The 16,442-nt window shown below is 43.4% G+C and overlaps 1 protein-coding gene across 2 annotated transcripts in view; it reads left to right on the top strand.

Moving 5' to 3' along the window:
• GTDC1 (glycosyltransferase like domain containing 1) overlaps positions 1–9,734 on the top strand; it is a 200,639-nt gene extending 190,905 nt beyond the window's left edge. The window contains exons 10-11 of one of the 2 annotated variants that reach the window (XR_007204642.1): positions 6,948–7,075; positions 8,999–9,734. Coding sequence is in view for 1 of the 2 variants with exons in the window: in XM_048308682.1 (XP_048164639.1) it covers positions 6,948–6,989 (42 nt within the window). In the remaining variant the exon portion in view is untranslated. Of the gene's footprint in view, positions 1–6,947 lie in introns of both variants that reach the window. The other variant, XM_048308682.1, reaches the window with a different exon arrangement.
• Positions 9,735–16,442: the final 6,708 nt, after the last annotated feature.

Genomic DNA, 16,442 nt, shown 5'->3' with positions numbered 1-16,442 from the left:
GCTTCTATTGTTCCTTTATACCCCATTAATGGGGGGAAACAAAGCCTGGCACGATTTGGCCAATTTCCCCCACCCTACTTTCTTCCCTTTTTTGTTTTTTGGGACCTTTTTTTTTTTTTTTTGGGTTGTTTTGTTTTAGTGTTTTGTGTTGTTGTGTGTGGGGAAGCCCCAGTGACCCCAGGATAGCAGCAAGGCTGCGCTGTGTGATGCGAGCGAAGAGAATTCCTCCAGATGAAAACTGACATGGGGTTCAGGGGTTAATTTCTGGAACAGGCGCATTTGCATACAAATGAAAAATGATGGAATTTCTGTTCTCCTAAATTTTCAATGTCATCAGCATCAAACAGCAGTCAGTGCTCCCTTGCTGTTTGAAGAATATTCATTACTTCAGAAGAAGGGGCACCTTGTTTGGTATTAATCTCCTCTTCAGGTCAATGACTTAATTTGCTAAACTCCATCTGAAGTGCCACTCACTTTTTGATTTCTCTGCTATTCTTTGTTATTTTTCATAACATGTTCTTAATACTTTCTTAGTTGTAAGGGGATATGCGTCCCCAGCAAGCAGGAGGAAGGACTGTCTTTATTTATTTATTTTCACCCAGAGAACTCAGCACCCGTCTGTATCATTTGTAGCACGTTTTGGTGTCTGCTCGCCTTAAAATTCATGGGGGTTTTAGCAGAAAGAAAATAACTTGTGGACTCAAATGGGAAAACAAAACATTTTTCGTTCAAAACTGACGTTTAAATGGACATCTGGTGCCTTGTGCAACAAGGTTATGGGGTGTCATGCCTCTAACAAAAGGTAACAAGTGGCAAAGTAATTAATCCCTCAAAGAAAATAATAATATTCTTTTAGTTCCTGCTTCTGGAAATTCTCATCTGAAACGGCAGTGGCTGAGGGCGTACTCGAGGAAACTTTTGTGCTAGCTCTTATTTCCCCATTGTCCCCTCCGTGTCTGCCAGGGGCCTGAGGAAGGATCCCATTTCCCCCCGTTTTTGCTCTTCATGGTTATAATTCTCCTCCCTGAATAGGATTATTCAGGGGATCTTTAGATCTTCAGAGCTTGGAGGTGTCTCTGGGAAATTGGCCCAGGGTCCTCGGGTGGTCATTCCCACCCTGTGGCCTGGGTGCTCCTGGCTGAGAGTCCCAGGGGAGGGTGGGTGTCCCTGTGGGATGGGAGCCATCCCACTCATGTGGAAGGGCTGTAAAAAAACCTCAAAGCTGGGACTTGCACTATAACCTTTTGTTTTTATATGTCCAGGCCTTTTTGAACTTTCCAGTCAGACTTATTCTTGATTCTCTAAATAATGGGGTTTTTTGTTTGTTTGTTTTTTAATTATTAATCAGATCTGATTTTTTTGGCATGAGCACTTATGGAAATGAAGCAATTTCACTGTCTGTTCTTCTGTCTGTCGCCCCTACTAACTTTTGAACCTCTTTGCCAATATCTCTCCAGTTTGTTAACAGTCTACAGAGCTCAAAGGTGTGAAGTGCTTTCCAGTTTTATTTTTTTCCTTCCATATCTAACTCTGAAATGGCAACATTTACTGTTGGAAATAGTACGGACAGCTAAGATTTTCTCTGTTTTGTTTTTTTTTTTTTGGTGACTTGCAAAGGGGAAAAGAGGTGATCTGAGGATTAATTCCCTGTGTGTCTCTATGAAGGCTGTTAGCAATTAACCAACTCGCTCCGGATGCCTCAAAGTCCAGCTGGGTGATGTTCAAGATCCTTGGCAAAAAAAAAAAAATCAAACAAGAAACTATGTGCACACAAACAACTTGCATGCAATTGCCTCTTGCTGCCTTCTCTTCATGTAACCTTTCTTTAAACTGAGAATTTTTGAGGTTTTTCCATATTTATAGTGTGTGTCACTCAGCGGGGCTGTAGTCCTGACCAGGACCTTGAGCACTCGAAAAATAAAAATAAACAGGGAGTGATGGGGGGGGGGAGTTATATTCCTACCTGGAGCATTAAGTTAAGAGTGTCTAAGGGCCTTGATCCTCAACCCCAGCCAAGCTGGATTTAGCATAGGTCATATTAAGGTGGGGCAAAGGGGGCTTTGTGTCATTTTTAGATCCCCTTATCCCAGGCTGTGGAGCCCTGGTGTGATGGGAGGGCACCCGTGCTGGGAGGCTGGGAAGGCAGAAGGGCTGGTGCAGTTGGCCCAGCACCATCCGGAGATCCTCTCCACCAAGGGCAATTCGGGGGTGATGGGATAAGCCAGCTTTGCAAAGGCAGCTGCTTTGGGAGCCTGGATCTGCCTTGCTATCCAGAGAGAATGTCCTCAGCACAGAAAACTTTCTCTGTGGGAAGGCTTGGATGTGGGAATGGATCCTACGCTGACATGTCTGTGATGAGCGGGGAGATGCTCCCCTCCGGTGCAGTTCGTTGCTGTCGGAAGAACCAAATCAAGGAATTGTCAGATAAAGCCGAGACAATCAGTAAAAGTCGGCATCATCCAAAATTCAGGGCCAAAGAATTACAACTGCCCATGTCTTGTGCTGTGAAATCCTTCTGCCAGGGGGGCTGGATTCCTCCTGATTCTCTTACGTGACAAAATACAGGCAGAAAAGCGACTCTCATGAATGCTTTTGTAGTGGAAGGCTCAGGATTCTATCTGAGGAGCTGATTCTTAGTCACATCTGTCTGTCTTGTTGTATGAATATTGATAATGAAGTCAGAAAGAGAGACTTGTCATCGTAAGTGCATCAGACTCTGGCACTTGCCTGCTCAGAAGGAGGCGGCTCTGCTGCTTCGCTGCTGTCGGTGATGTCGGTTTGTTGAAATAATATGTCTCTGCCAGCTGAGAATCTGGCCTTAAAATGAGAAAAGTTGAGATTCCCATTGTTGAATTAGTTTGGCCACATTAAAAATACGTTGCTGTAGAAATGTGTATATGAATATGCTAATGTTTATTTTGCTAAATGTGCTTGCCAGGATGTGCCATGTGGCTGAGTTAGTGTTACTTTAAGAATCCTAATTTTTTGCCTTTTCAGACTTTGGATCTTTTAAACTTGTAAACACAGCATTTTGTTGGCAAAAGTCTCTATGATTTTATGCATACAGCTGACTTTTATCTTCACTTTTTACATCACCTTAATACTGAAAGAGAGAAAGCACTCATCTGTTTATGATAAGTTTATCAGAAATACTCCAAAGTTTTCCATGACTAAGATATTATATTGTTACAGTGGCTTGCTACAGGGTAATTTCTAGACAACAAACAGAATATTTCAAAGCCCAGATGTCCTGTTTAGACAAGGGGTTTTATATTGATTAGGATCTGCTTTCACCTAACATCATGTAGTAAATATCACAAAGACGTAATTAGAAAATTCGGTACAATATTTAGTCCTAGTCCCTGTGTGCCAGAATTGTTTGACTACTGAGAAACTGGAGCTTGTTTGCATCCCAGTGTGTTGTGAAATGCAAACTTCAAAGAAAATATTATATCTCCCAACTCCAGCTCGTGAGAGTCTTGGAAGTATAATACAGAAAGGCTTAACAATCCCTGCTGAGGAAAGGGCAATTTGACACTGAAACTACTGTTAAAGCACCGTTGACACACTGGTGGGTAAAAAGTGCTTATTAGAGGAGTCTAGTTGCAGTCTCAGGAGCCAGGCAGAGAAAACGCACCCGAATCATTGTGAAAATTGGCAAGTTGCACCAAATAGATGTGTTTTGTGTATGTGTCTGTGCTATTTTTTTCCCCTCCTTAACTACACGTATCTCCATGTTTGCTTCGTAGGCTTTCCATAAGATTGGGGCCCTTGCGGTATTCAAATAAAATATTTAGATTTGCAAAACTTCTGGAAGCCAGATTTTAAGGGAAAAAAGAAGTTTTTTGTCAGATTGTCAATGTCTGAATTTCATCACAATCTGTTCAGCTGTTTGTTGCAGGCAGGCGTAAAACATAGTGGGTAAGTGTGTGTTTGTACTTCTTATACATATTGAAAGAGGGCTGCCTAATCCCCTTGATGAGGAAAGCTCTGTAAATTATATACATCTGCAGGCACTGTGCATGGGTAGTACAGAAGCAAAGAGGCAGATCAGCAATTTGAGGGAGCAAATAAGAATTTTCTCGCAAAGTCGGCGATTGGGAACCTTCGAGCAGCCCAGCCTCCTGGTGATGTCATTTACTTGTGGGTTTGTTTGGGGTTTTTTTGAATGACCCAAATGTTTTGCCTTAAAAACTTTGCCTAGGAGGCCCTTCTACGCACTCAGGATTCCTGGCAAGAGAAAAAAATATTTGCTGATGACAGCTCTGAATATATTCTCTTTAATTGTCACTTATGTCTCTGTCCCATCCTCTGCACTGTGCTAAAAATAGCAATTCGGGTTGATGGTTTCAACACCATCTAATGTATGTATATTATTGCATACAAAACCTACATAAAAATGTCAGGAATGAGACCTAAGCCAGGAATAAAATTGAAAATCACAAACATGAGAGAAGACCCAAATAATGAGGGTGTTGCAGGGGAATGTTATACTGATGTCTCTGTGTAAATACATGCAGGCAGAGCAGTAAAGATCCTACCACCTTCCATGCATAGAGGATTCCTAGAATAATATTTGCCTATTTTTTTTGTAAATATGTAGGTAGTGTTTATATTTATCCTCAGCCTTCCCCTGCTTCTTTAATAGCATGATTTGCTAATCATGCTACAACACTTGTAAGGTAAGTGCAGAACATATTTTCCTGTCCATTTTGCAGAGGATAAATTTGTCCAAATTGCACAGCAAGTGTCTGGCAGAAGTGAGACTAGACACCAGGGATAAAATCCCTTTGATTTCACTGAGGCAAGGATTTTATTCCAGGAGTTTTGTCTCCACTTCTCCACTCTATCTCCTATGCCCTGTGTATTCTGGGCTTTTGTTGTTACTTGATCCAAGTCTTGGCTCATAGGGTTAAAGGAAAGTCTGACAAAGAGGCAGCAATGGTAGCGTTAACGTGACACTGTACTTACAGTTTTGTCAGCATTTCCATTATAAACTTCTGTTTGCAGCAATTATAAATCAACCATGAAAAAAAAAAAAAAAGAAAAGAAAAGAAAAGAAAAGAAAAGAAATCACTGTGAAGTAAAACACTTGGCATACCAGAGTCCAGGAGGGAATTTTGAGCTTTTGGAAATAATGGCTTCTGATTACCATGGACAGGCATGACATGATGTGCAAATATACACTCCACATTGCGCTGGAAAAAAATCAGAACAAGTGTCACCACTTTGTCATGGCCAAGAGTGTGAGGAAAGAGGGTCTTCCTGACTTTTGGAAATTCAAGAAATAATTTCTTATTCCTAGAAACATCCTATTTATGCCCTTAACTACTTCTTAATTTTTCTTGTTTACTTTGTATCATCCCATGTCAGGGAAGACGATGGCTGGCTCTGGGGTTTGCAGTGGATCAGTCAGCTGGTGTTGATCAGCACAGCTCAACCCAAGTCCAGTGAAGTGAGCTTGACTTACACCAGTGGACAGTCTGGCTCCATATCGCCTTTCCGCAGGAGGCTGCGATGTTTGCTACCCATTTGGAGCACTAGTTAGTATTTGTTTAACTTTGGAAGTCCGTTCTGCCATACTGATTGAATTCCAGTGTCAGGATAGGCATAAGTTGACTTTAAAGTGTTTTTGCTGAGGACATGGTTACTTTTAAGTTGTATTGTGCTTATATTTATTGCATTGTATTCCAGGCTTTCTTCTGCTGCACAGCAGAGCGATGGAGCAGGTGGTGCTCAGCCAGTTTACAAGTGTCAGGCTGGTCCAAGAGGCTGCAACTATCACCTACCCTGCACCCAAACCGTGATTTTGCAGAATGGAGCTGAGTCACTGCCCATTCTGGGTCAGAGCTCTGGCTCTGGGCTGTCCCCGGAACAAGCTCCCTCCTGCATCATCATCACTCATGAGTCACGCGAAAGATGAGCTGTTGGCTCATCGGAGCAGCATTCCCCAGCAGCCAAGCTGGAACTCGAGTCCTTATTTCTGAATTCAGCTTGGAAATAATTACAGCGCCGTAGTAGCTTTGGCTTTCGGTGGTGCTGCTAATAACTGAGTGCTAAATGTGGAGCAGCTCTGCGGGAGTGTCCCAGAGTCAGGTTACGGGGAGCAGGCATCAAAACAAAGGTGCGGCAAACTCGAGGTAACTCATTGAATTGTGCGCCAGGGTTGGGTGTAGGGAGGAGAAGCAGCAAAACTCCTTGCTGGGGTTTTTTTAGATGTGACATTTCAGTGATGTACCAACAGAGGAAATTTTGCTTGCAGAATCCTGTGAGCAAAACACTTCTGAGAATGTATGTATACAATTGTTTAAAAAAACACAGGGTTACTGACACAGATGCCAATTTGGTAGGGCATATGGAACATTTACACTTGCCTTTTTCATTCTTTCTTGCTACAGCTGGTACTGATTTAGTATGTGAAATTTTACTAGCAGGAGTGCTAATCAAGACAGAGATTTCTGTGAGGATTTAGTCATTTATGTGGAGGAAAACTATGGGTATCATTAAAAAGTACAAGATCATCTATGAGAGGAACATTATCATTAGCAACCTAATTTTTAAAGCAAACAGAGGGAAAAAACCTACTGTATGTCTTGAACAGCAGCAGCAGCAGAAAATGATGTTCTTGTAATATTTAGTCATGTCACCTCTCTCTCAGTTTGGGCAAAGAAAATTTGAAATTCACTTGCAAAAAAAGGCAATAGATGCTCCAAGTGTTTTTCAACCAGTGTGATAGCCTGTTCTGCTACATCAAATGGATATGGCTGGGAATGGGATTAAATCCAAAAGCCACATCCAAATCCTGGATCTGTGTTTGAATACGAGGCCTCCATTCAAACCTAACTCTGTGATGGGGCTGCCTTTCACCATCTTGGCATTTGAGAAGGGGCCAACAGTATCCCACATCTAAAATCCAGAGTTTGTAAAAGTTCCATTCTTTTTTTCAGGAATCGCAATCTGAGCCTGGAATGGAGACATTCAGATATTAAATACCAATTCTGGCCAATTTCTGATGGGACAAGAAATACTATATTCCACCAAGAAGGCAACGAGAGTATATTACTTATCCAAAGAGGTGATTTTTGCATTACACACGGTGTAAAAAATTATGCCTGGGTTTAACTGCCATTTCCTGCCAAGATTATTTCAGCTCAAACAGCAACAGAATAACTGCTGTATGTTAAATATGTTGTACAGGTGGCCCAGTGATACAGGAGACCTGAGCAATAAAAGCCGACATCTGCGGCCGGAGGTGCCTGCGCGCGGTGGAGCCGTGTGCTGGTCCCTGTGGAGGGCGGCCAGCTGCCCATGCTCACAGCTCTGCCCTCATGGAGAGATGTGTGAGGAGCTCTGGAGTGCACCCCCTGCCCTTTCCCTGCTGCTTTCCCAACTAGTTTGGGGACTGTGAGGAAAGACAATGTGAGGAGGATGCTGGGGTGACGCCCCCCGGGTGATGGTGCTCTGAAATGTCTCAAGGTTTGCCAGTCAATATGCACAGTAAATAAATACCTGCCTGCAACTTCACAGAAATTCATCTCAGCTTCTCAGGGATTGGCTTCATGTCGAGCCTTCTGAATATCTTTGCAAGCTGCTCCACTTTGCTGTGACAGGCACTCTTTCCTGAGGCAAGATAACACTGAGGAGGGTTTGGAGAACGAAACCTAGGCCCCTTCATTTGTTTCAGGAACATTAGTGTCATTCCAAGTGCCTCTCTTGTTGGGAAATGCAGTAAATTTTAGGCAGATTCCCAGATATCACTGGATTCAGTAGCTTTCTGCAATGCAGATGTGAGGGGTCTCCTTTGACCCCTACAGGTAATGGCTCTCTTGTGGTAACTTCACAAATGCTGCAAGGTTATCTCATGTATTTTGGGGTCTACCAGGGCTTAAACTTTCAAGGAGCCCTGCTAAGTTGGAATTAAATCCCTTTTTTTCACTTTCACAGCCCCAGATTTCATTTAGTTATGACTAAATATTTCCTAAAGTTGCAATTTTCCAGTATCCCACCTAATTTTAATCACTAGCAGAAAAGCTGAAGACTTATTGTAGAGCTAGAAAGAACTACATGACTCCTGGACACAACAATGACAATTTTCACTTAAAAGGCTTTTTTCCCAAAATACATATACCACTAAACATGGTATCTCCAGGGGGCAGGGAAATGGCCATCAGGCTAATTAGCTCAAAGCAAGCGAAACCATAGGGGAAAAGGAAAAACGGCATTTATGTTGGCTTGAGCATTGCTGCTTGCACTAAATCTGCTTGGATGTCTGTGAAAGCCATGCAGAGGTGCTTCTGGCTTTGTGGACTGTGGGAGTGGGTCAGCTTCTTATCTGATGGCATCAGGGCACCCCTGATCTGATGCCAGCAGCAGTGGAGCTCCCTTCTCCAAAAAACCTCAAGCGTTTGACTTGTGTTGTTACAGCTGTCCAAACTTCTTCCTAACACAGCAAGGTGAAAGAATCTAGTATTGGGTCAGAGCAGAAATATCATAAGATTTGCCTCTGCCTCCCAGAAAGAAAATGAAGTGAGTCATGATGGAGATTTCACTTTTACCGTCAATAAGAACAGTTACATCACCAAAAATGCGCAGTACAGCGAGCTGAAGTCTTAGACAGTTTGTGATGTTTAAACATCTTAAGCACTGTTGAGCATTTTCTCTACATTTCTTGATATGGCACTGTGGTTTTATTTAAGCAATCCCGAAAATCGTGGCCAGCTGCACCATCTGCCAGAGATGATGCAGGATGGGTGCCTCCAGCATGTCAGCGCTCAGATGTCATTTAAAAGGGAAATGCTTTCTGTACTGGGAAGAGGGCAGAGACAAAGAGCCTGGGCAGGCAGCAGGCTGTGCTAAGTGGAAAGAAGAATTGATACCTTTTCTAAGGCCTGACCCGAACATCTGAGTTCCTTCCCTTGGGGTTTCTCACCCCCAAATGTTCTTTTTTTTTTTTTTTTAATATGTGTGTGTGTGTCTTTTTTTTTCTCGGCACTCACAGATCCAAAAAGGCTCCAAGAGATAAAGACTCCTCTGATGTCGAACAGGTGGCTCATCCAGGTCATTGAGCGTGATGGTGGCTGTGAAAGCAAAGAGTGTGGGGTCCCACCTTGGCGCGAGGTGCGGGGGCACGGCGGGGATGCAGTTGGCATTTAAAGGTCAGTCCCTCGCAGGTCCTCGGCAGCAGGTGACCTCCGTGACTGCTCTCCCATCTCACACATCCGCCTCATCAAGGAGCCAGGCTGCACCTTTGTGAAACTGTTTGCAGAAGAACGAGCCGTGATCACAACTAAGCTGAAGGGTGTCATATTCACTTTACCACTGACATGAGGACCAGTGGTTGAATATTCGATTACATGTCAGTCACAGCACATTAGGCAATCTTCCAGTCTGCCAGCTTTGCCCTTCCCAGCTCCCAGCTAAGTGTTATCAGGAAAGAAGCAGCACTGTGAAGGCAGGAATTGGCTTGCTCTGGGAGCTTCAGTCCCCATGAGAAATGTCCTCTCTTATCATTCCACTGGGTCTGTTGGGTCCCCCATACTCTGGAGCGGGAAGGTGGTTCATGCCTCCTGACTGTGTATTCAAACATGGTGCAGTGGCTACTCAATTTCTTCTCTAGATCCAAAGGTATAAATGTGTGCAAAAGCAGCAAATGGTGTATTGAAAAATTAGGGAGCTGTCATTCCAACTACATTGCCAAAAATATTCTGCTCTTTCAAATAAAGTGGCTATAAAAACTTGTTGCTGTGACTGAGCATTTTCTGGACTGTTTTGCTTGCATATTACTTAGTGAAAATATGCTAGGAGTGAAAGTAAAGGACTGTGGACAATTTCCCATTTTGCTTAAGCCAGAAAAATCCCATCTCAGCTCCAAGAAAGAAACTACTTTCCAAAATGTCAGCTCATGCAGAAAGTCCTGGTTCAGCTGGAACGAGCTGCTCTGTTTGCACTTGGTGGTTTCTGGAATAATAAAAAGCCCTGTACGCCTATGCTGGGAAGCACAAGCACCAAAGGATAATGTGGGTAGGTAATTCCCTTTTGGAATTAGCATTGGGGGCTTATTATGGCTTTTGTTAAGCATCCTCCACCTGCTAGCACCAGCCACGTGAGAAGTAAACGGGTGGTGTTCCCACTTTGCATCTTCTGCTTCCGAGGTTGAGCTGCGCCTCCTGTTTGGAGAGTTTCAAAGTGAATTTGAAATCAAAGGAGACAACACTGCGGTGACTGGGTGGGACATTCATAAGCAGAACTTTAGCTTTGTCTACTTTGATTTCAGATTCGCTTTGAGTGTTTTTCTGACAGGAAGTGCAGGCATCACAAGACTCTTGGTAGCAGCATCACCGTTAACTTTTCAAGTGGCCCTTACTATTTAGCTAGATAGACAATAAGATTGTGGTGGTTGTCAATGGGAATAACCTTTACGATACTTCCAAAGCTTCAGTTCTGTCCTCGGGCTCCACAACTCCAAGAAATACTTAGAGGGAGAGACTGCCTGCAGAGTGAGGAGTGCAGTGTGATGGATGAAACAATAAAAATGACACCGCTGGTAAAACTGAAAGTTTATGTGCTGTGCCTATGATTGATGTCAGGGTGGTGGCATCTGGACCCCGTGTCATATCACGGGTGCAGCATGAGACCCTCAGAGTGGCAGGATGGCTGCATCCATGGCTGGTAACTCCAGGGAGGTGAATTTGGCCTGCCTGGTGAAAGAACATCTCTGTGAGGAATTATCTGCAAGGATTAGAGTTAGGTGGAAAGTACAGGTCTCCATTTTGGGTTGCTCTTGGAGAAAATGGCTGTTTTACCACTGTATCACCCAACTCCTCCTTGCCGATGTTTGAAAAGGGCATCCTCAGTGCTGACAGCAGAGCTGTTACAGACAGAAGGACTGGGCTGAGAGCAGCCAGGGAAGTGCACCTTACTTTTAAAAAGAAAGATGTATCTTGACAGCTTGCCAAATGCCACATCTGCCTCTCTTTGCACCTCTGTGGGTGAAGCTGAACAGCAAGGTGGTGAAGATGAGCGAACTTATCCATTAACTGTGTGAGATCCACTCTCTCCTTTTCTGTACAACAGCTGTAGGTGATTCCTGACTGGAAGGACCTCCTGGAAATCCCATCTGCAACACCTGGGGGGAGGCACAGCTGTGAGCTCCCTGTGGTGGGGTGAGGAGGCACCACACCACTAACACCTCAGATGGGCTGGGAAGAGGGTGGGGAGCATGGGCACTGGTAAATAGTTTTATCCCTCCCCCACCCCCCCAGCTGCCTTTGCTATTGAAGTTTTTTTCCTTCTTTCATGCTGGCTCTCTGTTGGGGAATGCTGATGAGACCATACAAGCCAAGATGGCTTTTGAACTATTTCTCAAGAGTTGAATCTGTCCCTCAGTTAAGCAGGCAAGTCTAGCTTGGTTTATCTGATTAGGTGGAAGGATTTGGGTGTTGTATGTCTAGTGTTGCATTTTTATTTCCTGCTCACAATAATGTTAAATCATAACCTGCTGGCCTGCAGGTATTTTGGTGGGAATATTTTGCCTGAGACACTTAATCTGTATTTTGCATGCAGCATGCTGGCATTGTGTAAATGTTATGAACAAGTTCTATTACCTTTGAAACCACAGAAACAACAACAGTTATAATTATAGTCTGAAGATGCTGTAGTGTTTCAAATGTGCCTGCAGTAGTAGTGCTGTGATGAAAACACGGTGTGTGCTGGCAGCTTTTGCTCTTCAATGACATCATAATTATGTTGTATTCGAGCTTAAACTTCTGTCCTTAAACACAAACAGCTTGTGTGAAACCTCTTAGGCTTTTCTTCTCATTTCTTGAGATAGTCCCTGGACTAAAATTAGTTGAAGCAGTGAATAAGGTAGGGTGGTGGATTTTACAGGCTTTGTGTTGGGGTTTGCTGTGCATAAGTTGTAGGTAGCTGGTGTTATAGGATTTGAAAAATGAATGAATGCTATTTAAAACCTCCAAATGGGTATCTGCTGCTTGTTGGGCTGTGATCTCCTAGTCCTGGGGTATTTGACAGTCCTGTGATTTGTGATAATGGAATTACTGAAAAAAAAATATCAACAAAGGCATGACATTGTGAGTGTGCAAAACAAGCTTTTATTTCTGGAGTAAATGCACTTTTAAATGTTAAATACCTCAGGCACGTGTCCTTGAGTGTGGCCTTAAATGTTGATATACCTGAGCCTTCTCCTGAGTGGAGATGTACAACCACATCCCAGTGGCACAGCTGTGACATTCCAAGCTGAAAAGCTCCCCAGGCACCCATGTGCCCCCATCTTCTTTAAAGCTGACTTCATGCCTACTCATGCTTGTTCATAAAGTTCTGAAAAGTATTTTATCTTGTTTCAATTTTTCATTTAAATTGTCCAAAAACGCAAGGAGCTCTGCTTGGATCACACTCACCAGATGCCTAGAGGTTCCAGTTTCTAAGGAAAACTTTTTCAGCCCAAGACCTGAATTCCTTGTTGCTCCCTGGGGATACAGCAGTGTGTCCATATCCCACTCTCCCACTGGTGAGCAGTAGCATTGCTGTTGGTTCTGTAGCACTGAAGCAGCCTAAGCACATTTCTGAGCCCATAGCCAGAGGTGTTATGAACACTAGAAACCACAGTAACATCTAAAAATAACCACAGTGCAAAACTGGTAGAAGAATAAGGCAAGAATTTTCCAACGAATATCTAATTACTATATTAAAAATATTTCTTTCATGTAAGACTTAGCTTAACTAACTCTGTAAATTAAATGTGGCATCTTTCTAATGCTACTCTGAGTCTCTGTGATTGTTTTCATTATTGTTACGATTGTAACTGCTACTAGAATGAAATTATTTACACATAGAGCTAAATGATTATTTTCATTGCTATTCAGCTCCTGGCTGCGTTAGACTGGTATACTGCAGCCACAAAATGCCCATCCTCTTCAAAGCTGCAGGTTTCCCCATCTTTGGGAGTGGCTGTGACCTGATGTTCCCATTGTTTTGTGCATCTAGAATGTATCAGGAGATGTCAAGTGGAAAATGGCAGATAAAGGGTCCTCTGCCATCGCAGGACAGTGGAGCTGCTTTGGGCTTTTTCTACTGCGTGGTGGGAACTCAACCACTGTCTGCCCACTCTGGGCGCCTTCTGAGTGATTGTTCTCACTTCAGGAGGCCCTTTTCCATGTGGGAACACATTCTGAAAACGTATACCTTGATGTGTGACTCCATACAGGCTCCGTGGCTATTGGTGCTTTAGAAGCCTCCGTCAAGTTTTAGGACCTTTTTTACTATTTGTCTTCCCTTTTATTTGCCTTTGGTAACCCGGATAGCACAGAAACAACCCCTGGACACCGGAGCTGTGGTGTAACCACTGGGTGGTGGAGCACTGACCAGTAGGGCCATAAAAGCTGATGAGGTGTGTAAGCAGCAGAGCACATAATGACCAGCGAGTCCGTGGCACTTCATCTTTAACACATGGACAGACACGGTCCGGTGGATAAAGTGCTCATTTGAGAGCCAGGAGAACTAACTTTGGAGTCTGGATTGGCCCCTGCCATGCGTGTGACCTTTTGATGGTTGCTTCCCTACCCATGGCTTTGCTATCTTCCTGTCTGGGAAGAAGGGGGGAATGTAAGTGTCAGGTGTGGGGGGTTGCCACACCACATCCTGATTTATGAGAGGTCACAACACTCGTGTCCGAGATCCTAATGGGAGACTCTGGAGAAGTGCAGGGAGTCGGGCAGGTGCTTGGTTGGAGTAAATCAGCATAGCTCAATTAAAATCAATAGATTTATTCCATCTGGAGTGATAAAGGCTTTCCTGTCAGTTAAACCACTGGTCCTTAGTATGTAAGAAGAGTTAGGGATGCTGATCCTTCTTTCTCAGGAAAGGTTGTGCCCAAGAACATGAATTTATGAACAAAAGACCATGGGCTGTGGGATTTGTTACAAACAAGAAGGATGTGTGGAGGTGAATCGTAGGGCAATTTTATTTAGGAAACATGGAAAATGGACTAGAAACTCTTGAGTTACCTTTGACTCCTTGGCAAGGGCAAATTAAAATTGGCAACCCTCTGTCTAGCAATATAAAAGCGTTAACATCTGCAGAGCTTCTGTTGGTAAATTTATGGAACAGATTGAGTAAAACTGATGTAAAAATGGTGCAGACTTGGGATATGGGCAACTTTCAAAGTAGATACTCTTTCTGGAATTGGTCTGCAGCTTGTGCTGGTTTAGATAAACTTGTCTAGTTGACCTAGTTCAAAAGCCAACCTGGATGCTCTTAAAACAATTTAAAAAAAAAATTATCCCCCATTTCCAGAGGTAAAACAAACTGACATAAACCCAATTTTAAAGTATTCACCAAAAAACTTTTAAGTGTTTTAAAAGCATTTCAGTTAAAAGAAAAATCACAATGTAATATAGGGAACTTTTGCTTAGACTGGGCCTTCATTTCCAAAATCTGTACAGTAATATGACAAAATAGACTAAGGTGCTGATTATGCCACAGATAATGTAGTTGTTAATGATCAAGTTAATGTTAAAAGCCATTACTGCTCATTGACATAATTCTCAGAACATTATACTGGAGAAGTGCACCTTTTGTGTAGCAACAAAATGACAAAATTGAAATGTTAAAAGTTGAGTGCCTGAATAATAGCCTGTGAAATCATTTAGACAAGATCATTGTTGTTGCTATTGTAAAAGAACCAGAGAGTGACAGAATGAGACAAAAAAAGGAGGGGGAGGAAAGAAAAAAAAGCAGGCACCAGAGTGTCTCTTTCCTAAAGGGAGATGTAAGGTACAGAGGATTCCTGCTCCTCTGTTCTCTGTCTGCCTCTCCAGTTGGGAGGGTCTTCATCTAACAACAGAGCACCCTCCTCTGGCAGCTAGCCAAAAATGAACGCCTGGCTGGAAGCATCGGGATGGGAACAGGACCCCTCGCGTAGCATCATCCCAGCGCTGGGTAGGCGGCTTTACCCAGCATGGAGGAAGAACCCTTTTTTGACTGCTTGCCAGGGAAATCTAGGACAGTGGCCCCAACGTTATGTAAAAAAAAAAAAAAAAAAAAAAAAAAAAAAAGGCAATCGTGGAAGTTTTTTTGCTGTTTTGCCCTGAGAGGGGGGTCCTGTGTGATCGCAGCCACTCGGTGTGGTGACGGTCGTGGGCTGGGGCTCTTTACCTTAAACCTGGAGGATTTGCAGGTCACTTTAGAAAAGTCTCTGAGCCCTGTGCCACCCACGGGCATCTCTGACTCTCTGGGCTTTAATAAACCCGAGAAAGAGTGCAGAATTGTGGTAATGGGCTCCGCAACAGACAGCCTATTAAACGCCTGCAGTGGAGGGACACTTTACTGAGCAATATACTGTACAACAAGCCTGTGTTAAAACATTGACCCACAACATTTGGTCCATAAAAATAGTTACATTCGCAGGGACTCCTGGCAGTGATAGTTTTAATGCAGGGTCTGTGTCATGGTATAAAATAAATGACTTCTGACATTACAGTAAACGCTTAAAAAGCTCCATTGAAAACCTTTCTGTGCAAAGCAACGAGCACATAGTGCAAGTACCTGCAAGCGATGGTAGTTTCATTCCTGAACCACCCTCAATGATCTGCTTTTGTGCAGAAACACCCTTCAGCCCAGAAGCCAGTCCCTCCCAGCCCTCCTTGCTATCTTTGCAGAGTTGGGGAAATCACTGTGAAAAAGGTATTGAAGGGCACTTCACTGGATTATGTTTTCATCCTGGATTTTCCACGAACACAGTTTTCTCCTCTTCTAAAGACTCACCTGTATCAATTGGACCTGGTTTGTTTAGCATCTCCCAGCATGAAAATATCATAGAAATATCATGCAACCTTTTATGAAGCTGCTTCTTTTTATTAAGTTCTAGTAAGAGCTAATAAATTTGGAGGCAAGGGAATTCAGTGTCACTTAATGCATTTACCCCCCCTTTGCCAGCATGAGCCAGTTCTGTCCTTTTTTTTTGTTTTCAGGTGGACAGGTTGAAATCTAAGAACACCCATCTCAAACCAAGAGACTTCTCCCTCCAGGCTGCCAGCCCATCCTCCAGCCTGCACTGTTTTCCTCTCGAAAGCATTGACTTTCCTGGAGGGCTTTGATTATTGTCCTCCTGCAGTTCCTGTAAGCTCCCACAAAACCATCCAGTACATTCTCTGCCTCCAGTGACTGTCTTTCTCAGGATATCTTACTACAGGGTCTGCTACTCTTGGCACCCTCTTCCTGTGACCCCAGCCACTATTGAATTAAATCTCCTCCATGGTTTGGCTATGAATTGAAGCCTAAAGTCCATAACTAAACTGTGCATGGTATTGGAATTCAGCAGGAGCCGGGGCCAGCAATTAGGGATGGTAGACCCTGCCACTTTATCTGTCATGACAGGAGGGAAATTTTAGGGAAGGAAAATTACTGGCAGGTCACAGTTTGGAAGG

The sequence above is a fragment of the Corvus hawaiiensis genome, chromosome 7, assembly GCF_020740725.1.
Source record: "Corvus hawaiiensis isolate bCorHaw1 chromosome 7, bCorHaw1.pri.cur, whole genome shotgun sequence".
Classification (NCBI taxonomy): Eukaryota; Metazoa; Chordata; class Aves; order Passeriformes; family Corvidae; genus Corvus; species Corvus hawaiiensis.
The sequence above is the reverse complement of the archived record's forward strand: the minus strand, read 5'-3'. Positions and strand labels throughout refer to the sequence as shown.